The following is a 25,127-nucleotide window of genomic DNA, read 5'->3' as shown; positions in this document are numbered from 1 at the left end:
TGTACAGTTAGTCCGTTACTTTCCATTGGAAGTTAAAGTGTCACAGTCACAGGCAAGGACATCACAGCTCTCATATGTCTCAGAGGTTTCATCGCATTGCAATTTATTTTATTTAGTTTTTAGAGAATCGCTTGACTTCACCACTCTCATTATTGCATTTTGAAGAAATTGGTTATTTAATCATGGATTTACTACTCGATTTGAAGCCCTTTGTAAACCGAAATGTATATCTAGAATCCAAAAAATGAAATGAAAAGAACAACCAAAGCTGAGCTCCTCTATTGAAGCTCCCACAGACGGAGAAATAATGTATTTTTTATTGCTCTTTTTTTGGAACTCAATATAGGGCTGCAGCGCCTCTACCTTGGTAAACTCAAGTCTGAATAATGGAGGAGGGTCAGAATGGGAGTAATTGATTTAATTTGAGCACAGAAGCGAGAATTGATCTGTGAATAATGTGCTCCGTTTATGGTTGTTGTGCCGCTCTGACCTGGATTCATTTGCTCCACAACACAGACCCACTGTGTGCTTCATGGAGCAAATGTGAGGTGTTTCACAGCGTCTTAATGTGACGTATTAACTCTGTTCCTCATCAGCAGGATGCACATGGAAAGCAATCAATCTGACAAGCTTTACCACACCCACATTTCCTTTTTATTTAAAAACATCATTATTTTTCAGTCTCTCATTACAATATGTACATCTCACGGGGTCATATAAATCGATAGAATAACTCATATATACATTGATTACAACACAGACCATCGTCGGCCCGAGGCTTGAAATGGTTTTCTGGTCATTTTTTAAAGTCTGAAACCTGAGGGACCTGAACGCTGAAGTCTTCTCGTTTCAAAGGTTGATTTTCCAGCACATCTAATGCGTTAGCACCCCCTTCAGTTAGATCCCTGTGTTGTCCAGTGTTACTTCTGCATTCAGAAGGAAAATGCCCTGGTGCATAAAACCAAAAAAATGCATGAATAGAAAGGATGAATAGACAGAAATCTGAAGGGATAGGACGGTGAGATATAAAGGCATTTGAATATTTTTGAAGTATAGGGGGGGACCTGGTGTGTCAGCGAGTATGATGTTTATTTCATGTTGCTCTCTATCCATACTTTGAAGTTGGCCGCATGTGTGTAGACTGTGTAAAGGTCGGGATTGCACTCCCCATGGTCATAACCAAAGCTGACCAGTCCCAGGAGCCTCCACAGCCCTTTGTTCTGGCCCTGCACCGGTGTAAAGCTCAGAGGAGGCTGCTGGTTGTCAGAGAGCGCAGGGAGAACGAGGATCCCCCCAGTGTCAGAGGGGCATATGTTAGAGGGTCCATAGTCTGGCTTCTGGCTGGCACACAGCATGTTCTCTGTGACGCTGACCGGCACGCCGTTGCGAGCGTACTGCTGCTCACAAGGGACGACATCGGCAAGGCGAACCAGCCCAACCCTCGCCTTCTCATCAGCGCCTAAACTGGAATCGGGCAGTGGGGACCAGCCTGTCACCAGCCCGTGTCCGGAGGTCACCTCTCCCGGGGTTTCCGAGAAGCAGAGGGGCTGGACCTTCTCCCCAATCCTCGCTTTGTCCAGTAACTTGACCACAGCCATGTCAGAGTCCAGAATATTGGGGTCGTAGTGTGGATGAACTGCAATGGAGGCCACCTAGAGGCCAAAGAGACACATTTATTGTGCTATTTTAAAGAAAAATGAAAACAAACAATATTGATTGAACCTGTGTTATAAGTAAGATGTAGTGAAATGTTGAATGTTGTTTTTGAAGCAGCTTACCCTCAGGTGTTGGAGACCTTTACTTTCCCTGCGGTCATCACGATAATGCTTCCCCACCACCACTTTGATCTTGGCTGCGTCCAGAGGATACACCTTCCCCAGCTCCGTCACACAGTGGGCCGCTACCACCACGCTCCTTTGGTTGACCAGAGCCCCGCTGCACACCAGCTGCCAGTCAGCAGCCTGATCACGGCTGCCAGTTCCTGCTCCGCCATCCTTCTTCAGGGACCCTGCCAGGCTCTCTGCCTTGGTCACCTTGGTCTTTACGCCGTTGGTGGAGCGGCGGTAGATGGCTGCCAGCCAAGGCCAGTGAGCCTCTGCCGGCCTCTCTTGGTCAAAGGTTGGATGCTTCCCACACACTTCGGAAGAGGAGGTGACAGGATGAGAGAGAAACCATGATCATGGGGGTGGGCAGTAGGGAAAAAATTAGACTTGAACAGAGACTGTGTCAACATTCCTCACTGTGGCACTAAGCTTGTATTTTAAACACTGTTTGCCAAAATGCAAAGCAGTGGCACGAATGAAGCAACACATAAAACACCCAGTTTCTCCATATGATCTTGTTAAATGTGAGAGAAGCTTTAATGCACTGAATCTAAAAGAAAATGTCTAAAAAGGCCATAAATATAAATGTACGTTCGATTTATTATTTGTACCGTCGACAAAATGTTTCAGTGTAGGAGATAAGGTTTCAGGTTTCAACTAGAATGATAGAATGTGTGCAGAGCTTCTTCATTACGGCTGCCCACAGACCCACCACCTCTTCAGGTTGGGAATCCGAACAAACAGGCCATTTTGTGATTGCTACAAATACTGATTAAGTCTGATTCCTTCCACTCGGCACAGAGCAGGAAACCACTCAGATAAAGAGTGAGATAAAGAGCATGAAGAGTCTGCTTCCTTGTGTGATTAGTCCTGGCAGCGAGTGAAAGAAGCAGAGGAAACCCATTGGTTTCATGGTATGACACCAGTGTATAATGGCTGTAGAAACATTTGACAAACCAAACAAATTAGGAGGGCCTGGTCTGAATGGATTTACAGTCTTTCCCACCATGTGCTGAATATATTGTTCCAGTCGACCAAACTATTTGAAATCAGATGAAACCAGGTATTAGACTGAACCCAACAAGTGTGAACTGCTGTTATGTAAACAAGAGACTTCCCATTTAAATCAATGATAGAACTGCTTGGTCATAGATACTCTGTTATATTTCAAACTTTTAGATTTCTGCAAACCAACTGTTTTATTGCACCTGTTTCAGCCACTTTCCACTCACTCGATATTGTCCATCACTTTTAAGGTCCTGGCTCCTGATTATATTGAATATTTTATTATACCATATGAACCTTTGCGTTGCTTTAGATCCTCTGCCACAGGTTTACCAGGTAGAAAGATGAAGGCTACAGAGCCTTTCTACTCTGAGCCTGAAGCTCTGGAAACGACTTTCTCGTCTTTTTCATCTGTATCTTTTATGTCCTTTCTAAAAACTTCCACTGGAAAGTCTTTAATAATCTTATATTAATGTTTCTGAATTAATTAATGGTTCCGTTTTTATTGATTTTGTGTTTTGCTTTTTATCTTCCCAAACCATAACCTTCACTCCAGGGCCTTAGCTAAATCACTTAATCCTGCACTTTAACTAATCAACCTGATTTGTTGTTTGTTCTTTGTTTTTTTATGCTTCTTATGATCTTTACTTTACTCATTTTATTTCCATAAAGCACAATGAATGACCTGTGCATGATAATGCCCCTGCCTTGCCTTTTGTGAAGTAAGTATTTAGCAAAGTGCTATAAAAATAAAGTTTATTTTAACCCTGGAACACTAATGTCGGGTAACGCGAGTGTGGCCATGGGATTTCATTGTGTTGCTGCTGTCTGAGTGGCGTGGGTCCTTGGGTAGCTTCAGTCTGCTCACTGACGTCATAGAAGGTAGGCTAGTTTCCCTGCTCCCATCCCTGGTTATTCAATAGGCACGTGTTCAGGTGATTTTCTCCCGACGTTAGTGATTGAGGGTAAAATATTTGTTGTATATAATATAAGTTGTAAATGATGCAGGGAGGCTGTTCCTTCACGGGGACATGTCCCAGGAACGGCTGGACCGAAGAACAAGTTCCCAGAGCTATTATTTATTTTTTGGGGAAATTTTCTTTAACGTTTCCCTAATTTTTCTCTAATTTTAGAGCCTTTTTTTCGTTTAATGAGATGTTGTATCGAGGAAAATAAAAGAAGAGTACTTCAAATTGCCTTGTATTTGTTGTACATTAATATATTTTGATGAGAAGTATTTTTATTGGGTATATTATATCGGGTAAAATTTACCTGACGTTAGTGATGGTGTTACTAATTGTATGTTAGTGTTCTAAGGTTAATCAACACTATTTTGACGGATGTTGCTGTGAATGATATTTAACCGACAGGAGCCACGTGTGTTAGTTGTACATTTGATCACAGCCTGGAGGAAACCAAGCTGCTGTCAGTCTCTTCTCTCTCTCTTCCTCACAGCTCTGCCGAACATGTCTGCTAATGGCATTTCTACTCAGCTGCTGAGGGAGCTTTCACCGAGTCGTAATGAGAGGCCTGCAGCTCTCTGGCTCACAAGGATCCGTGTGAGATGGGTGAAGAAGCTGACAAGGTATTGCTCAACGTCACCAATTAGAGGGAGTGAACTGTATTTTTAGAAAGTGCCACTGTGCGTGTGCCCCTAGTGGACATTTGACCGGACTCTCCACCAACATCATCGATCCACCACATGGAGGGAAAGTGGTTTGAAGGAATCATGTCCTATCTGGATCTGGAGTTGTTCTGGTGACTTGTGATGGCCTGACGCTTTATCAAATACACACTATGTTGGGTTTCCCCTTAATCTATCACTGTTTGTATGAGCCAGTGTGTTTCCTGAGGGTGCCTTCATCTAGCAGTCCTCTGCTGCCCTCACCTGGCGAGCAGGAAACATGACGCCCGCTCCATTTCCCCGTCTTCAAGCAGGTGCGGCGAGAGCTTCCGGAGTGGTGGTAGAACTGAGAAGAGCACTCGTACTCTATCTGTGTGTAGAGGGGGTGGAAGCCCTGGGACAGCTGGGGGACCACCGGGGGGATTCTAGTGGGGGTCTGCGGCTGAGGGCCCAGCATGGAGGCCCTGAAGAGCTTGAGCACAGGTGTCTTCCTGAGGGGAGAGGAGGAAGAGAGAGCCGGGTTGTGCAGAAGACATTAACTTTTTAATGCTTTTGAATGTGAGTATATAAAACTGAACAATGATACGAGAGTCGTCATTACGTCACTACAGCTCGTAAAGTGGTGGTTAAAAATACCTGGATGGTGTCTGAGGTGGCAGAACTCTCTGTTTGACCAACTCTGATACTTTGGGCTCCCGGCATGCTACAAATAAACACACATATATGAACACACACACTCATAACACACACAATAAATACACCAGTACTTATTGTATAATTGATTGAAGATCTGATGTATCTTATGTACATATTCTCTAGATATTTTATTGGCTATTTCATTCTTTTTTATACTTTCACGTGTTCTTTTGTCTTCCTGATTTTTACTATCTGCTACTGTAAAATTTTGATTTTTCCCAGTGTGGAATCGACTTATTTTATCTTGACCTTATATTATCTCTATCTTATCTTATGTCTACCTTATCTTATCACTACCTTATCTTGTCTCTACCTTGTCTTACCTTACCTCACCACTCACATTTCTGTATATCAGCCTAACCTTGCATAAAGACTAAGTAAAAAACAGTTAGCTTGGCTCTGTTCTAAAACAACTAAATTTACATACTATCACATCTTGAGCCCACAGAAATAAAAACTTTATATCTTGTTGGTTTCTTCTTTGTCTAACTCTCAGAACAGCTTTTTAAGGTTTTCGCTGCTCTACAGAACAAGCTTCTACTCATCATGAAAGTTGAGCTGTACGACGGTTCAGCCTTTTTGGTAAAGAGCTGCAGAGCCGACAGACCAAAATCCATTAAGAACTAATTAACATTTACAGCTCCGGACTTGATCGATCGCTGTACAGCAGAATCATTTACTCGCTGGCATTTAACATTGACATTTGGCATTTATTTTGCGTTTAGCTTTTCAGAACCCTGGCTGTTATGAATTACACTTTTCATCACAACATGAAACCCATGATCATTTATTAGATAATCATTTGGGAATGAAACACTGAGTGTGAAGTATGTTAGTACTTCTCAATCTTTAGAAAACACACCTTATTAGAAAGTGGTTCCCAATGATTAATGAAAAAACTGTCCAAATGATATATGTGCTCTACAAATCTACAGATACGTGCCCACCACAAGTTTCCAAACATTGAATTTATGAATCATTGACTATGACGGAACCTCTGAGACAGACGGGTTGTTTGCCGCTCCAGGTTCCGTCTGCCTGGCAGGTGCGTCGGGCGTCACCACTCAGAGCGTATGAGTGGTTACAGGAGAACTCCAGCGTCTCAGGCTCCAGCCCTGGCGCCACCTGGTGGTAGCCGTGGTGCAGTCGGGGGAGAGGAGGGCAGCTCTTCTCTGCAGGAGGGGAACGGACAGTAAGTGAGGTGAAGGTCAAATAAAAATGTGGTATATTGCATTTAAGAGAGAGTTTTTTCTTACCGGAGAAGCTTTGGTTGACCTCTTTCTCCTTCTCCTCCTCCTTCTCTTTATCCAACTCCTCTTTTGTTTTCTCAGCTGTTTTATCCCCTTCTATTGTCGTTTTCCCATTTTCCTCACCTCCAGCCCTGTACAGAGTGAACTGAGTAACGTTGACTCGAGAGGGAATGGTTCTCCTCCCGGGATCTGGAGAAGCTATGGTGTTATTCTCTGTCTTTGAGTCCTTCACATCAGTTGTAACTGTGTTGTTCTTTGTCATTTCCAGTTCAAATATCTCCACTGTGTTGTCCCCCTCCGATATGACCGTCCTCTGCTTGGTATCATTGGGGCCCACTTTGTCCTTATCCCTTTTCCCATTCACCTGCTCCTCTTTTCTTTCCTTCTCTTCCTGTCCTTTGTCTTTTGTCACAACCGTCTCTGTGGTATCCGTCTTTCCTGTTTCCAGGTTTGTGTCGGGGCTGTCATCTTTTTTCTCAGGTGGGTTTTCCCCCCCAGTTTCCTCCTTTTCAACTGTGTTCAGGCTGTTATCCGGCTCTTCAACATCCACCTTATCTTGGCTGCCCCCAGTAGGTTTCCGTGACCCAGTATTTCTTTCCTCCAGCTCTCCTTCATTCCTATCCTCGGCCACAGGTTTCTCTGGACGGGTCCCGGTAAATTTATCTTCGGCGTCGACTGCTGTTGTATTCCCATGCTCAGTATTTATATCTTTCCCTCCAACGCTTTCTTTTTTTCCAGTAGTGTTGTCTGGGTCCTTCTCTTTAGATTTGTCAGTATCTTTGTTTATCTCTATATCTTTATCCTTTTCTGTCTCAGTGAGCGTGTTATTCACTGTGGGAAGAGAACATAACAAAAACAGATCATTGCTGGATTGTTCATTTAGCTGCTGATTGCAAATCTGTTTTCTTCAAGTCTGGCTCATCACACTGAACGTCTTTAGGCACTGACTAATTTTCTCCTATCCAATAAAAGCTGCTACCCTTTCAAAAATGGATGCAAAATAAACTATTTGCAGTGACTCAGACATTTTCTCTGGAATAACAGATATTGCACAGACCTTTGGTGCAAAGAGGAGGCGTCCCACTCCATGTGTTGTTAGGGAGACAGGTTCTCTGGGACGTCCCACTGAGTTCATAGGGTTTGTAGCACAGGTACTGTAGCGCAATGAGGACGTCATTGGGTCCATAAACCAAGAAGTGGTCCCCGTGTGTTGGCTTGAGTGGCAGAGGACAGACTCTTTCCGCTGGCACTGGAGACAGGAAAGAACATCAGACTTTTTCCAAAATCAGCAGCATCTCTGGGGGAATACGAATGACGTCCAACTACGAGCAGATGACACACACACACACGACTTTTCCAGATCCCCACATTCATAATCGAATAAACAATTCACATCATTGTCTTACCGCACTCCGGGGCAGGCACACTCCAGGTGCCGTCACTTAGGCAGATGCCAGTACGCACCCCCCGCAGCTCGAACCCAGCGTCGCAATGGAAAGTGATGCGCGCCCCTGAGTGGTGGAACACACCCTTTGTGGATCCATGGGTTGGCACCGGAGGCCTGCGGCATCCCACCACTGTGTGGAAAAACAGGCACAGGCACAGTTTACGTATGAAGACATGTTGTCCTACTTTCCTTTTTCTTCAATTCAAAGAGGAGCATGCGTAAGTGATTTAAGAGGCATTTCAAGCATCCCTTTAACATCAGTTTACTGCATCTGCCTGCTGTATAGAAACAAACAAATAAACCTTCAGTGAGTGAATTCCCCTCTGGAGTTTTGCAGGTGAGACAGGTACCCGACAAACCGAAGCTCTCAGACCCATTACTCTTCATTTAAACATTTCCAGAGCGCCCTGAGCTGCTCTTTAATAAACAGTTTCACCCGTTCAGCTGAAGTGTGAGCAACTCACAGCAGAAGGCGTAAACACACACCTTGTAAATGAGGATGAAGTAGATGCAATAAAAGCTGTTCACTTTTCCAGTGTTGTAAAAGTAGATTTTTACGAAGTGGGGAAGTAAAGATCGGTCGTGTGGTTGTGGAATCGCGCGTGTGGCTCCGTTATATGACGGCCTAGAGCAAACAGAACTATGTCATAAATGGATAAATTGTGTAATTCCGTTAGTTTGTTGTGATGTGCTGTTTCTGGGCGGATGGGTTTTATTTCTATGGCAAATTGCGAATTTGCACACAAACATTGCAGAACAGTTCTTTGCCACCCACAACTGAAGTCACAAGAACTCAAACACATGTGTTAACACTACAGTTATCATCCAATTAAGATCAGATCTGTGGTTTTATAGCTCCAAACCAAGGAACCCTCCCTATAATCTTGGAATTTGTGCCGTACAACATTTCCAAGTCCCTCGGGGGATTTGAGAAATCTGCTGCCCAACCAAAAATCAGAGGAGTAAACTGTAGCTGACCTTTGTATTATTTTTGTTGTTTTTTTTTATGCTGAAGAACCCTGAAAGTGCTGCGGGCATTCATGTGTTTTGCTGAATGATCCATTTTCCATGTCAGATTTTGCGCGCAGACAGAATGAGATGAGTCTGGAGTTATTAAGGTGGAATGTGAACACACATACTGTAAGTGAATCACTATTCCTTTCATAAATACCCTGGAAGCTATGCTGAACGCTGCACTCCAAAACAGATTAAAATTGTGCCGAGGAGAGAACGGAAGAGAGAATTTATTCCCTATCTCGAGTTTCTGTGATAAAGTGTCAGATTCTCTCTTGCAGAATAAGTGTCAGCTCAGGATTACTGCAGTTGACAGGTTGATTATTGCAGACGAAAAAATGTGTCAGATGTCAGGTTCATACTTAAAATTCTCCATCCGAAACTGGTGCAGAAAAATGTAGTTTACGTTTTTCCTGCAAAATGTGAGTCATTAGTGTTGTTCCAGCTCAGTTCCATTAAAATGAACAGCTGAGTATTCCTGGGAACACAGATGAATGCACACCGTGTGCAATGAAAACACCGGACCCCTCCTTTTATTTAACAGGTGTCTCCTCCTATGAAAAGTAACTGGCAGATAAAAGCTGTTATATAAGTGGAATTGTTTCTCCATCAGTTTCATAGACTCAAATTTAGCCCTGAAAACGACACCATAAAGGAAAACGGGAGATGGGATCAGGAGCTCTGTTTTTGCTGGATCTTGAGGGAGGTACAAAAATAAACAAGTTCAGGTCCAGACGCTCGTAAATAAATTTACGAAATTTTAGCTTGAAGGCCAAAATACCTGCAGCCACACCCTGAGGGAGCAGTACCCTACATTGACAATCCTCAGAAACCAAAATAGTTACCAAATTCAGAAATACTGTTTTTTTTCCTCCACCTCAGCTTTAAAACTCCAGATATTTGTTGGACTACTTTCCCCCTTTCATGAAATTCCTCTGTCAGTTTCTGTCCTCAGCAGCATGACTCATACATTTGTTGACCCAGTGCGGCTTAATTTCATCAGTATAACATATTTGTTATTTCATATTTCTCAAAAAGTTGATTGGCCAAGACTATGGATCATGGACGGGAGGAAAACCACAGAGCTCTTCTTTGTAACTGAGTCACCAACAATAAAATGGGATTTCAGGATGAAGTAAATCTCAGTGATTCATTTTGTCACTGGTTGTGATTTCAGAAGAAAACTATTAAATCAATTCTGTTATTTGTCAGGATAAATGTGCCTCCAAGTGCTTCATGGGATGGACAATTCAATTCATTCCCACAGTTCTTCCCTTGTAGCAGAGCCTGCAGGTTATTTTTTTCCCTGAAATATGAAATATCAGCATTTCTTAAGGAGGTTCAGACTTGAGGGATTTCAGTTATGTTAGACTCACCTTCCTCACACCTCTTGCCCGTGTAGCCACCCAGACAAGCACAGTGATATGTGGAAGAACTGTCCAGGATACAAGTCCCATCGTGCAGGCAGGGAGAGGAGCTGCAGGCTGTAAACACATATGTGCACTCACATGTCATTAGGGTACTATAAAAAAAAGAAATGTTATATTTATTCGCTGCAGAATGACAGAATCTCTATATCGAAAAATGGCTGTAAACACCTAGCTTCTCTAAGGGATTCAAAGTTAAAGCTGGTGCCATTTAAGTGTAGTGTTGACTTTTCATTTGTAAAGATGTGTGGGCATTTCTACACAGAGAACCTCTGTTTACTTTTACTAGATCTGGCTTTGGCACGGGTGGAATACGTGCACAGTTTAAGCACAAGTGCATGTGTGTGTCTGCTTTTGAGTTTAAAACCTTGAGGGTTAGGTCATTTATGGAAAGTGAGGACATTTTGGTCAGAGCCAGTCGTCCGTAAGCTTTTACCGAAATCTGTCGTTGTCATTAGATACTCTGGACTCTGGAGCGACTGCTTTAGAATCAATGCTCACATATTAATGATTCAAATATAATTAAACAATACTTAAAATATATCCCGGGCTATGACTGCAGAAAGGGGATCAGGTTTTGGTTAGGTTATGCATTATATTACGAAGGCTCCTAATGTAGAAGTAAATACAAATCATTACCATAATTAATATGATAAGCATTATTTTTATTGACTCTTATTGGTATTTGACCAACCTGAGTTCTCCTGAAAAGTGGCAAAGAACCCATCAAAGTTCTTGTAACCATCAGACACAAAGAGGACGTGTAAACTGTTGCCGGAGCTCTGAATCAGGGCCGGTCTGTTGCTCCCGCAGTATCGACCAATCACACGCGAGTTGATGCTATCGCCATCTCGGACCTCCACGAAGTCATAGCGACAGGAATGGTGGAACTCCAGACTCATCATCATAACCCTGTTGGCACCAAGGGAAGAATACGAAAAACAAAGCTAGAAAACAAGTCCTCATTGGAAATGATTTGTGCTTTTCATTGATTTCACCTTTACAAATGTTATCAATATGACTGTGAAGTGAAGGAAATAACAGTAGAAGTTGTTTGTTGATTTCTACGTTGTATTTCTGATATTTTCTGTGGATCATGAGATCACCTGTGTTCCTTGGCAGTGCCACACCAGCTGGCATCGAGGTACCGGAGCTTTAAAAACCTCCCGCCAGCAAACTGGTAATGGACAATAATGACAGCTCCTGATTACATTAACAGCTGAGTGTGATTTGCCCACAATTACGTAGCTTACTTATCTTAATGTGGTGTTAAATGTGTCTCAATTTAAACCAGGCACCACAGCAGTCAAAAGTTCTCTTTAAGTGGAACAAAGATTCATGGGAGCTAAGATGTTGAAACCTGGGGAGAAGAACCAGGGCAAAACTTGGGCAATTTTCGAAAACCAAGGACGTAGATAAAATGTGAAGAAACCACAGTCTACCTTTCTCACAGCAGACATGTGTAACAGGTTATAGCAGGTGTAGCATTAACAATGGTTCTGTTCAGTTCAACTGTCCTTGTGTGTATTTCATTATAAACTGTGCACTGCCTGCAACATGACAAAAGAAGGCAGACATTTTCTCATTTTGTCCTTGAAACAAGTATAAAGATGGACGGCTGTTGATGACAGTTCCTCACAAGAGAAGCCATAGAGTCTCGATAGTCCCCCTGGTGGCTGGCTAAAGTTTCGGTCATAAATCCTGCCACCTCCATGTTAGTGGATGGGACATTTGTTATTTTGTGAAGTTCATATCACAATGATGTATGTTATGTGTGTTCATTTTTCCAGTAAGTTTTTTTTATTTAGTTATGTGCTGCTGTAAAGATTGACAGTTGAAAATGACTCCCATTTGGTCCAGCACCTGTAGAGCAGGGACCTTGCTACCACAGCTAGATCCCCCAATCGTTACTTTGCAGACTGAGTCTCCAAAGGCGCAAGATTGCAACGTTCATATCTGGGATATTAACCCAATTTCTGGATTGAAGAAGAGGCGCGTCATCCATATTTTTATAAAGTCTAGGGGGAAAACTCCTGAGTCTCAGTGGCTGACCCATGGTGTAGCTTCAGTCAGTCACACGCCCCCTAGCCAACCAGTAATGAACACATGGATGTGCAGAGATGTAGCCTTCAGCCCAAAAGAGTCACCTGAGTGAGATCATGACTGTGACAGGTAAAGGCAAGTAAGCCCACAATATCTGTATGAACTGACTACCTTCAAAATAATGTGGGCACTCATTAAATGTGAAGCATACTTGGCAGGAAATATAAAAGGGTACCGTACATTCCAGAACCAAAAAGAGATGTCTATCTTTCTCAAGAATGTTCTCACACCTATATTTAATAGATCAGTTATCATTAACGCTCATTATGTGCCCATTAAAATGCAGAAGTGCACATATGACTGCCGTAACATTTATGCAATTAGTGACAAAAGTAATTACTGCCGATTAACAGTCGTCCCAGTTTAAACAGGCATCTCGTGTTTTCAGATCTGCGGTCATTAAACGTCTATAAAATATATCCATCATCCCTGAATACACATGTTGATTGCACAACATTATTTCCAAAGCAAGTCGTTCGCACTGGTAATTACTGGAGTGGGATTTCAGGGTAATGTGTTTGCATATCTTTGTGTGCTTTAATACAGTCAGGAACTCTGGAAGGATTGGCTGTAGGGCCAATTCAAATGAGAGTTTAGGTGATGATAATGACTGTTAGAAGACATGTACACACACTTTCATAAGTTATCTGGTTGCAGTGAGAGCGTGACATTGAGAAAACTGCCGGAGGGATTAGGAAAAACACAAATGGCGTCTCCTTTCCCCTTTTTTCTGTGATTTCAGATGCAATACCCTCGGCCTCAGACAGGAAGAGACATGAAGGAATGATGAACTTCACAGAAAACAATGACATGCTCCCTAATCCTCTAATTGTATTCTTTATCACAGACCCTCTGGTCAGGGAAGCGTGGACTAATACGATTTTCGGTGAAGCTACATGTGAGCCTGCAGCGGCTCCAACAATTAATGCCAGTTGTAATTCCGTACATGTTGCCTGTTACGAGGTTGTGCTGTGGTAAAGACAAAGAAGTATAATTTAAAAAATACCCTAATAATAACTTTCCACCTGTCTATCGCTTATCTCAGCTGTGCATTCTCATTCAGAGGTTTATTGGATTCATGTCGTAACTGCAGGATATAAAAATACGACATTTAAATATTAGTCATGCCTTTCTTGATATGTTTTCCCTTTTCTTCTTAAATAGAATTTGGCCCCGACATATACTGTACATATGTCACAGTTCATGGTTTATTGCAAAGCTTTATGAGAAACTCTTTTATTAAACCACTTTAATGCACACAACAAACCCGCTGCCATCTGCACGGCACGCTCAGCCTGAATCTTAACTGTATGGAGCTTTTGTTCTGTTAAAGTCCTGCACAGGCACTCGCCTGTAAAAACGCTGCATGTGTAATGGAGAAAATGACAGAAATAGAAATCTATCACAGGACTGAAAAGTAATAACTTTCCTGAATAAACTAAACAGGGGTGTTGCGGTTTCCAAACTCTGTTGTCGACTTGCCAACGGTCTGCGACGTATATCTTAGCAGAAGTATCTGAACCGAGGGGAAAGTTGACTGAGTGGGCCAGCCGTTAAGAACTATCACAGATGGACAATGAAAAAACTGATGGTGTAATGCCAGATTAACCTGTGGTGACCTGGACTGTACTAACACAAAGATTCCCTGTATCCTGTTTCCACAGACACATTTATCCTTAAGCTATGCTTGTTTGGCTGGTGTTTAACATAAAGGGATTTCTCTGTGGTTTTAAAGGAATTCTAAAACAGGAAGCAAATTAAATAAAAACTAAACAAAGCAAATTTATGTAATTATTCACTAAGGAGGGATACTGGACTCTATTTATGATTGAAAAGATTGAAATGTTGGTTTGTCTTCCTGTCAGTTGATCGACCGCTCAGAAAAAACCTAGACATATCTCGAAATGAAAAAGTGGTGCCAGACACGTGCATGCTCTACCCAGTTAGAGCTGGGTTCCAGTTAGACCCAGTTTCCTGAATGATCTGGATTATTTCCTGTTGTTGTAAACATGTCTGGCTGCTGTGTTCTTCATATGTAAAAAGGCAAACTCCAAAATGTTTTCCCAACATTTTCCAGACTTCCTGTCTAAAAAAGGGTTTATTTTGGTAGCAGGATTATGCAGAAATTACTCAATCATTAAAATGTGTTCTAGAGATGAGGCATGACCCAAGGAGGAAGCCAGAACTGTTTACTTGGCAAGATCTGGCATTACCTTTGGTGGAGGTATGTGCTGTCCTAGCGCCCTTTTATTTTGTAAATGAAATATGTAAAAAATGTAACCAATCGGACTGTTATTTGTGCTAATATTAGCATGCTAACATTAAGGTATAAGCTATGATCATAAAATATAGCAAAATGATGGCATTTGGCTAAGTACTAACATTTTAATAGTATCGCTAACTGATTTGGACAGATTTTGGAAATGTGGTCAAGTACACAAGCATAAAAAGTGACAGTTTATTGTTGTACCTGAGCTCTATGGTGAAGGGCCGCTCCACCTGTATGGTCCACTCACACCGAGCATTGTTGGGGTAACTTTCCAGCACCAAGTGGCCCTGTCGTTTACGGATGACTCCCCCACACTCTGAAACACACAGGAATTTACGTTGTGCAGCGATGGGGAACCATTTAAACATCAGCAGTTGTAAATTAGACCTTAATTATAATTCTGGCCATAAACATTGAGCTGCCTTGGTTACCATTCACACCAAAGGTAATTACATTTAAGATTCCAAGGGCCCTGTAAATGTCCTGTGTTGTGTTCATGGACATAAACAAGCATAAACACAATATGCACTGGGCCAACAAACACTTCCAGCTGCCTGTCCAGGTTCCTGCTTTTAATTAAATGTATTCCTCTTGTGCCCTGTAACGGAATATTTCCATATTGAGAGAGCTATAGTCAGTGTCCAAGTGTAGCACATTAAATTGTTTTATGGGATTCCTGAATGTTGACTCTGACTTGTCATTCAGCTCCTCGTGGAAAATCTCCTGGGCATATGGCCGCCTTCCAAATTGGCACAGGAGATAAATCAGCAGGGAAGCAAAGGAAGTACATTCATTTAGCCTATGGAGAGAAATTATTTATAGCGAAGCCGTGTAGGATCCGTAATTAGGAGAGTGAAGAGACTCACTCATGCAATCTCCTCCAGACCAGCCGGGCCGACACTCGGCGCAGAATTTGCCGTTAATGAAGAAGTCATCCCTCGGGGCCCACGTCCCATTGTTGCAGCGCTTACAGTTCTCAAACACACTGCAACCTGAAAGAAGTAGAGCCAGGAGAGTAATTGGTGTAAAGGAGGAGCCAGACTAAAAAAAAGCCAAAAGACAACAGGCACAAACAAATCACATTAGGTCTCACAGCTGCTATTGTTTGCCAGAGTAGAACACACTTTGCATTAAGATACATTTCCTCTGAAAACTCAATGAGCTCATCTTTCACCACCACAGCTGCTTCCTAAAATAGAAACGGTGAGAAAACCATCTGACATAGTTTCATGGAAGGATGGATTTTCACTTAAGCGGCTGCTCTGTCCGCTGGGAGTTGAAAAGCAACGTTCAACGTGAGCACAGGTATGAATCTTAACAACAACAACATGCGCTGAGGATGTACACATGGGGATTTACGATTGGTCGTAGCGGTTTGTGGTACATTTTTCTGCGTGTTTTACAGCAAAAACGTGACATTCAAGTATCTATTGAATTCTGAACAGCTGTCTTTTTTTCTCATAAAGCAAAACATGAGAGTGTTCAAGCTGTGAAGACAACATGACATACTTCTATAGGCGAACGTCATGGAGGAAAAGAGTGTGAATAAAACGAGAGTTTCAGTACATGAGCCGCAGCACATGTCGTGCAGAGCAGACGTCTCCAGGTGACTGTATTCTTTTTATGCTCCGTACATGCTTCACACCAGACAATGATGTGCTCATCTGTGAGCATAAAACACACAGATTTACAACCCTCTTTGAACGTGTGATCACACTCTCACTCAGAGCCAAATCACGGGGATTCTGCCAGTAAGTCTAGCGAGGGAGTCGATGTGAAGTTGGCCAGGAAATTTAGATCAGACTCTCATACAGAAGTGATTTTTGCTCTTTCTATCACACTTGCTGTCAGGCTACAATGCAAACAGCTGTGCGGCCGATAGGCCGCACTGAGTCTGATGGATATTCAACGCTAAATTCTCAGAGGCTAAATGAACAGCTGTGCACCGTAATAAAGAGAGTGCTTAATTCTGACAAGTAAAAAGGAGAGTGAGTAGAGGGAGTCATTATTCCATGTTGACGTTGTCTCTCTACCTGGATGGACGATGCAGTGGTCACACTCGTTGATGGCGTTGCGACAGCAGGGCACGGCGTAGCCCACCGGAGTCCCCTGGATTGGGCACTTACAGCGGATCACGTCATACTCACAGCAGCCTCTGCACAGGACATTCCACTCTGGGCCCGGGCAGTGGTTGTACAAGTACCTGTAATCTAAAGGAGACGACACCTCAGAGTCGGCAACTCGAGCAGTCTCACGCAAAAAGAAAAGCAGGTTTAACCATCGTTTCGTAAGTGGACAAAAATAGAGAGATGAGTCAAGCATGGAGAAAAGACATCAGCTGTGATATATTCGGCCTTGTGGGAAAGTGTGAGCGCACATGGGTCATGGTCAGCAGAAGGTTGAGAAGCAGTGGAAGGATTCTGGCGAGTTCAGTGTTTATCCCAGCTCCTGCTCTCTGGTTGTTTCCACTGCCATGTGGTGGCAAGCTCCTCTTGTGGGGGGGCCGCGAGTCGCAAAACTTTACCATCTCTGCGTGTTCTCATCCTATGTTATGATCTGAAAAGTACAACAAGTAGGTCGCTTCCAAGGAAAAAGATAATCAAATAATTTTTCATAAAGTACATCAAGCTCCTTCTTTTGAATTTCTACCCAATAAATGTGATGATTAATTGGAGTGGAAACCAGCGATTTGAGGAACTTTATGCCCGAGTGGTTATAATTATGTAACAATCGGTTTAAAGCTGAAACAGACAAGTGGAAATTCTCTCCTGGCAGATGTGGACTGAGAACTAACAGAAGCTGCACTTTAAACTTGGCAGCGCATCGTTGCAGCGGTCTGCATGCACCCTGCAATCACGATAACTTCTCTGGCCTCAACAATAGACGCCCACTATTAATTCTGCTCACAGCCAGACACACTCGCTGCATGCTGACTTTATTTGCAAAATTGCAGTTGCACGCTACATTTGTTTACAGTTTACATAAGACTTTGGAAACGAAGAATTTAAGACAGAGACTCGCAAAGCAACACATGAAAAATCTCTTTGCGGTCGCTTGACGCCACAGTGTTGTGTTGCAATAGCGTGTGTCGCATGCACTGGCCTTCTACATAAATGATATCATAAATTGTATCTCAGTCCAGCGAGAATCTCTGCAGCTCTCTCCCTCTCTCTCTCTCTCTCTCTCTCTCTCTCTCTCTCTCTCTCTCTCTCTCTGACACTGAGGGATGACGTGCACGTGGACATTAATCACGCAGGAATATAGGTTGTGCAACGCCACTAGGTCAAGTTTATCGCGGGTTTCCTCGGGACAGAGTTTGTGCTTCATAAAACAGTTTAGGTTGTTTTATGGTTCCTCTGTTGCCGGGGTCATTTGTTGTTTTGATAGCATGGGGCTCTGCTTTATTTGTGTTATACCCTCAAACCATGTTCAGCAAGGCCAGTAACAACAAGTGGGCGAGTCTGCCCTCTCCGTGCCATGGCGTGCGGTGGATCTCGGGACGGATTAAATGTCCATCAGTTTGAGGCCAATACACACCCGTCACTTTCACAACGCCCATTCCACCACAACAACCACCGGAATAGTTAACTGCGGTTAAAATGAATGTAAGATGTCAGATTTTCTGTTTTTTAGTGTGCATTATTTTGATCATATGTCATAAACCACAAACATCCAAGGCATGAGCAGGGCCTGCTTGCTGAGAGAAAGTCTGTTTTGATGAGAAGAAGTAACAGTTATGTGTTTTACTGTTAGTGCAAAGAGATTTTGTTTTCATTCACAGCAAGGACAACATGTAAGAAACACTCTGACTTACTAACTAATTCATATTCACAGTCTGTTATTGCAAACACCCCAATAAGATTCCACAAGATTCCAATAAAGATCAAAATCAATGCAGCACCACATCATTCATCTATACAGCTCGTTCTTTGAGGGTTGCAGGGAGAGCTGGAGCCAATCCCAGCTGGTACTGGGCAAGAGGTAGATCGCAGAGCCAACAGACACAGACAATCACTCACTCAGATTCACACCTACTGGCAAGTTAGAGTCTCCAAATAATAACAATCTTTAGACTCTGGGAGGAAGCCACCTGGAGAAGCTCCATGCAGACTTGGGAAGAACCGGCTGTCTTCATTTTGAGCCAGACACCTTGTTGCTGTGAGCCGACTGTGTTAACCACTGCACCACCGTGCCGCCCCCCCGATTCACCATACACAGTTAAAAAAACAAAGCAAAATCTATGAAACATCACTGAGGAAACAGTAACGCCACTGATTGTTTGATTACAGTATAGACCTACTCCGACATTTCAGACAACCATGGCTTTTGTTATGATTGTAACATGACCCAAATTATATATATGCTGGACCCCGGGGATAATTGACTGTTACTGGCAAGTTTGACTCTTCAGCCTGGGACCTGCTGTCGCTTGTTACCCTCTGATGATTATTACTACAGTGTTTATAAGGTGTGATGCCTGCCACATGGGGACTGGGAGGTGCTGATCATCTCCCACCCGCCTCTGTGTTTCCTCACTGTAGGTCTGTAAAGGACAGATTGGCCTGACAGCTTGTGAAACTGGAGTTATTGGACATAAACATGAAAGAGTCAAAGGATTTTATGAGATGCTCTGTGATGTTATCAGAAGGCTTGCTGCTGTGTGACTTGCCCTTCGTCACAGAAATGTCATCCTGTGGCTGTAAGTGCTCTAAGATCACTCCTACTCAAAGGCCCTGATTTAGAATATAATAACAAGGGATAGCAAAACATCTTTTGTGTGACCTCAGACAGTCAACGACATGTACTCATGATTAATTTCCAGATTGCAGCAAGCTTTCCCCCCCTCTATGTTAAATTGCCAGGGTAATAAACACAGGCAGCAGAGTTTTCACTCTTAAAACACTGCACAGATTTAATCTGCTGACACTGAGCTCTGCTGATAAGGCCGTTATGTTCGTCTCTGAAATGTGACTCACATGTTTCACACACTGAAATCCATCTTTAATTGTTAATCTATTAAATTTTCTTTGACTGCTGCTCAACTCAATCATAAATGTGTAAATTTAATTAGCCGTGCTTTGGCTTGTAGCCCAGCAATTTGCATTCACTCATTTCAACCCTGCTAAGTTTGCCACCTTGTTAAAGACACATCTGCGAGGCTTCCAGGTCAACACCTGCAGCTAACTACACACTGGACAGTAACAACTTAAAATGGGGTTTTTACAGCAGTTTAGGTCTGAACAGGTGTGGAGCTGCACGTGCACGGGGACGAGTCCACAAGTGGACATTGGTGCAAACAGCACAAGGTTGTATTTAAGTGTCTTCTGCATCTACACTACAATATTACATTACATTTCATTTAGCTGACGCTTTTATCCAAAGCGACTTACAATAAGTGCATTCAACCCCGAGGGTACAAACCAAGAACAACAAGAATCAAGACAGTACAATTTCTTCGAAATAAAGCAAAACTACAAAGTGCTATAAGTAAGTGCCATTTTAGTGCTACGAAAGTGTTAGTTTCAAAAGTGGTTAGTGTTTTTTTTTTTTTTTTTATTCAAGGTACAGTCGGAAGAGGTGTGTTTTTAGTTTTCGGCGGAAGATGTGTAAACTTTCAGATGTCCGGATGTCGAGTGGGAGCTCATTCCACCATTCAGGAGCTAGGACAGCAAACAGTTGTGATTTTGATGAGTGTTTAGCTCGCAGTGAAGGAGAATATAACATTAAAGGTGAAAACAAGCGTCACTATGCCGATTAACATTGCTTACATGATGTTCTGTTCCCAGAGACCTGTAATTTAACCCAAGACTGCGGTTGTACTTGCAAAAGGGAAGTGTTGACAGTTTTAATGGAGGGTGTATAGAATAAAACAAACATCTAATCACAAAGTTTACTTCTGTTTTGCTCCTCATGGCTGTCTGGCACTGTTGGTATCCAACCAGTCTTATTGTTATGGTATGTCTGATGGTTTCCACAGTGAACACAAAACTGGTATGTGTGTGTCACTACTGGCCCGAAGCCATATGAACACAATTTAATTGCACATCACAAACATTTGATCCCCCACAGTTTTGTTGCTGTACAGAGTTTTGTGTGGGTTCTTTGGCTTTCCTGGTCTGATGTAAGTAAGCATCTGTTTTTTCCATTCCATAGCAGATGCTGAACTCCTCTGAACGTACGCCCCAACGTGCTCGTCAAGAAGCCACGGTAAAGAAAATAGGAACGATGCGGACATCATGACAGAACCTCCACGGTTTGATGGATGTGTCACAAAGAGCCTCCACGCAGTCAGAGGCTGCACAGGCCCAGCTTGTTAGCCGACATGTCTCGGCCGCACTCCCCTGATGTGGATCCAGACACTGACGTCGTTATCACCTGAGGCAAGAGAAGCGATCTCAGAAACTCACACATCCTGTGACCTTAACGTCTGACCTTACTGACCCGCAGATCCACTAAACTGTAAGAGAGCCATGGCAAATCCCAGACGTCTGACAAGGATGTTGTTGTTCAGTCAGTTGTGTATCTCTCTGAAAATATGAAGCTGGAAATGTGCTGCAGGTGCCAGGTTGACCTTGACAGTGAGTCTGTATCAACGCGTTCTGGAAGCAACTGAGGTCCACTGAGAATACACCTCAAAGGTCAGCATCTGCTTTTTTTATTTGTTGGGATTTCACACCAGCATCCACTTCTGAACATGTTACCATTCATAACCAGGCGCTGCCTTCAGAGCCTCACAGAAAAAAACGTGTATAATTTGATATCAAAATGTTAATAGGGACGCAGCCGTGCACAAGTATATCTGTGGCATTTATCCACTTACTCTCAGTTTCTTTGCTTTTCCCAGCTCAGAAACTGCTTCTTATCAGCTTCGATATTGTCTTGTCTTGCTCCACACCCCTCAGCTATTTTTAACTCCACACAATGACAGACATACGCTGCAGAGTGTAGCCCAGTGAGAACTGTAGGATGAGCTCAACACACTCATCAAAAATACAACACAATGCTGTGGATCTGTCACTGCTGTCAAAGGAATAATTCAACCTATTGGGATTTGACCCAAAAAAATACATATTTTGTCACGCACTCATATTGGCATCTAGCAATGGAGAGACTTTCACTTTCCTTATTACTTTATTAGGTCATATTAGTGTTATTAAAACACACACAATTTATTTTCTTTCACTAAAAGGTCTCTCAACAAAGAACAGAATTTGGTGATGCTGTGCACTCATGTGGGATCATGGGAGTTGTTGTCTTCTCCACCTCTACAATCAGCTTCTCCCTGTAAGGAGGTTTTTACTGGAAGCTGAATTATCGTCCTCCTCTTCAAAATAAACAGACCCAGTGAGTAAATCCAGTAAAAACACTGAATAAAGCAGTTTCAGATTAAATAAATCTGAGTTTTAGCATTACTGCAGACACAGGACGTCTCGGGCCTTGATGCGTTTGCTCAGCTTGATTCTCTGATAACTTATGATCTAGATCTGATAACAAAAACTCCTTTATCCAATCGAGAAACTTGTTTTAAAACCACCAGTGTCTAGAAAATGTATTGAAAAAACGTGGTTTAAAAATGAAAGAATGCCTCCTGCAGGCAAATGCATTAAACCAGACCGCTACCTTGATTACAATTATATTCATCTAATTAGAAAAGTGGTAAAAGCATTTTGGATAATGAAAGCACACAACTCGACACAACATTTAAATATTTTCTTATTTAAAACTTCTACAGCCTAAAACTTGAAAACTATATCTGAGAGAGAACTTGCGTCAGAAAAAGTTCCCAGACAAAAGAATGACAAATGACTGTATGTCCAGTTCTGAAGAGTTTCCTCCCAACAGAGCTGAGTTTATTTCACATGGAAAATAGCTGTGAGTGCACACGTGTGCATGTTTGAGGAAAGTACAATTCCTTTTGCATCCTGCCCACAGCAGCTGTCTGGTATTTTGAGGTCAGAGTGATTTAGCCATCATGGACAAGGGAAACCCCCGGAGGAGCTCCATGAATATTGTGTATCTGAATGTAGTCTGATACCAGTGCTCATCCTGCAGCTCGCTTTAAATACACTTCTCTTGACTATAGGAAACCACAAACCCAATAAAATAACCTATCATGGTGTTATCCACTCTGGTGATATGTATACGCACATTAATATGAAGTTCGAAAACAAGACATTTTGTTTTGTGGCACAAATTGAAACTTGTCTGACACTTGATTTTTCCAAATGATCATTAAGTGGCTCTGTTTTCCTTCTTGTTACTAAACTCTGAGCCCAGATCTCTCTCCAGTCTAATGTCATTGCTTTAATGTTGATGTTGGTTCCCGACTGCCCACTGCAGCCCTGACAACTTCCCTGTGGACTTTGGATAAACACAATCAGCAGAGTGTATCAGAAGAACTGGGCATCTCAGGATTGATGTAGGTGGGGTATCCTGAACAGGAAGCCTTACATAGATCAAAAAAGCCCCAGTGGGGACAGCAATACTTGCACAGATTCAAATAACACACACGCACACAAAAAACCAACAACTCCCGTGACGTTGGGATTTGGATGTAAACACTTCTGCTGCACTTTAAAAACAAGGAAAAGGTTGCTCAACAGAAGACATCCATCAACCAGCTGATTAAACACGAATTACAAAACAAGCCGTGCAGAGTCAGTGACTCAGCTGACAATAACACGAGAAGGTAAAACTCCAAGAAGCCTCTGAATCATTCAAGTTCAACACAGCTGCTCAGCCCTCTGCCACACTCTGCCACAATACAAATTGAGGGTATTATTCTGCTGCGTGGTTGCCGTGCAGGAGGGAATCAGCCAGAGGGCAGGGGTTTGGTTGGGTGTCAAGGAGACGGTGCACATGACAGCAGTCTACGTGATCGACTCAAACGTGACTCACGTCTTCCTGCAGCAGTTCAACCGGTCACCGAGGGTAAACAATCAGAGACCATGTTGATCTCTGAGAGCACGACTGGGATCAAGTGCCAAGATTCAACAGTCTTATTTTGCTTCATTTCACCTTCAGGAATGTGTTGCAACATCCAACTCTGTGTTTTGATTTTGTTGTTTTTTTTCTATTAAGAGAAGAAAAAGTATTTTCACTTTCACCAAAAAGAACGACTGCGATGAGTAGTTGTCCTTTTTCAAACAGGACAATAAACAAACTCTGTATTCCATGATACAAGTTGTAAAGACAGACTTCGCTGTAAGTCTTTGCAGCCTGTAAAAAGAAAGTATGTTTTTTACATCACTGCCTCTCACTGGGTTTTCTTTTACAAGCCTCTTTGAGCGTTGTTGTACTTTTAAAGCATAGAAGGGAAGAGGGGATGGAGAGAGTGCTGATGCCGGCTTTTTGAGAACAAAGAACATAAACCAAGAGGATGTGAAATGAGGTGAGTGAGGACAACGAAGAGCAGTAAAAAGTCTTGGTCAGTGTCTTACCATAGGGCCAGGCTCTCCCCTGGGGTAATGAGATGACGATGAAGAGGGAGATGAAGAGGAGCCAGCCCTCCTTCCCAGAGATAGAGGTGCTGGTCCGGGGGATTGGCCCCAGCTGCAGTCCCCGTCCCGAAGACATCATGCTGCAGCCTGGAACTCTGTTTACTTTCTGAACTCAGCTGACATCACCTTCTCTCGGCCCTGCAGTCCTTCCCTCCCCTCGCTCTGTCTCTCTCCTCTCTCTCTCTCTCTCTCTCACTTCTCTTTGGCTTCAGGTTACAGACCAGCCTCGCAAGGAGTTCCACTTGCAGTGGTCTCCCAAATACTCCCACTGCTCCGCTCCGAGCACGACGTCACTGCTCATGCATGAAAGCAGACTTCAGGGCTTTATGCTTAAGTCATTATGGTGTCAGTCACACGCACACGCACACACATGCCTGCACGCACTCACACACAGACACACACACACACACGAGTAACGACCAGCTCATGCTCTACGCTAAGTGCCGGCCAAACTTTTCAAGGTAAACGATGCGGTGATAGGATTTATGGCCGCTTCACTACTTGTTCATGTCTAAAAAGTCTCAAGGTCAGTGCCATTCAAGTTGACACCTAGCCAAGCTTTAAAACAGTAGCTGTGCGTCGTCTCCGGAGGCTCCAACAATACAGAAAGGTGATTGCTGTGAAACAAAAGCAACACTTAGACAGTCTGAATATGAATATTGGCTTTAGTGCAGAGAGATGTATTTAATGTTGGTCCGCTAGAGCCAGGAGACTGTCAGGGAACCGCTGACCCGACGATATCTGTCTACCAGGGCTTTTATAGCTCATTAGTTAACACTGTTTTGATTTGATTGTACAAACAACAAAGCGGAACAACATGAAGTATACTATATTGGCCGAAAGAGCTCAATACACGCATGAAAATAGAAAAACCAGTGCAAATTATGCAAACAACTTCATCAATTTGACGACACACGGGCTGCAAAAAGTCGCAACACATGCAACTACAGAAACGCCTGCAAACAAGTG

General features: G+C 42.9%; 1 protein-coding gene across 1 annotated transcript; it reads right to left on the bottom strand.

The window, feature by feature from the left end:
* Positions 1 to 631: 631 nt before the first annotated feature.
* On the bottom strand, positions 632 to 24,246 carry pamr1b (peptidase domain containing associated with muscle regeneration 1b). Its single transcript, XM_061076628.1, has 14 exons — positions 24,099 to 24,246; positions 16,692 to 16,868; positions 15,525 to 15,650; positions 14,860 to 14,974; positions 10,981 to 11,198; positions 10,236 to 10,343; positions 7,805 to 7,975; positions 7,456 to 7,647; positions 6,405 to 7,229; positions 6,144 to 6,320; positions 5,089 to 5,155; positions 4,717 to 4,943; positions 1,779 to 2,137; positions 632 to 1,652 (listed from the first exon to the last, which is right to left on the bottom strand). The coding sequence occupies exons 1-14, from the start codon at positions 24,235 to 24,237 to the stop codon at positions 1,089 to 1,091; spliced, it is 3,465 nt and encodes a 1,154-aa protein (XP_060932611.1). The 5' UTR covers positions 24,238 to 24,246; the 3' UTR covers positions 632 to 1,088.
* Between the last annotated feature and the right edge of the window lie 881 nt (positions 24,247 to 25,127).

The sequence above is a fragment of the Limanda limanda genome, chromosome 8 (assembly GCF_963576545.1).
Source record: "Limanda limanda chromosome 8, fLimLim1.1, whole genome shotgun sequence".
Taxonomy (NCBI): Eukaryota; Metazoa; Chordata; class Actinopteri; order Pleuronectiformes; family Pleuronectidae; genus Limanda; species Limanda limanda.
This window is presented reverse-complemented; position numbering and strand designations above follow the sequence as displayed.

What these genes read in the sequence shown, in the direction of transcription:
- pamr1b (XM_061076628.1), bottom strand. Translation starts at nt 24,237, where the DNA reads ATGATGTCTTCGGGACGGGGACTGCAGCTGGGGCCAATCCCCCGGACC. An exon ending in CCCTTCACCATAGAGCTCAG is followed by an intron (nt 11,199 to 14,859) that starts GTACAACAATAA and finishes TGGTGCCAACAG; the next exon opens with GGTTATGATGATGAGTCTGG. An exon ending in GGTCAACCAAAGCTTCTCCG is followed by an intron (nt 6,321 to 6,404) that starts GTAAGAAAAAAC and finishes CCCCTCCTGCAG; the next exon opens with AGAAGAGCTGCCCTCCTCTC.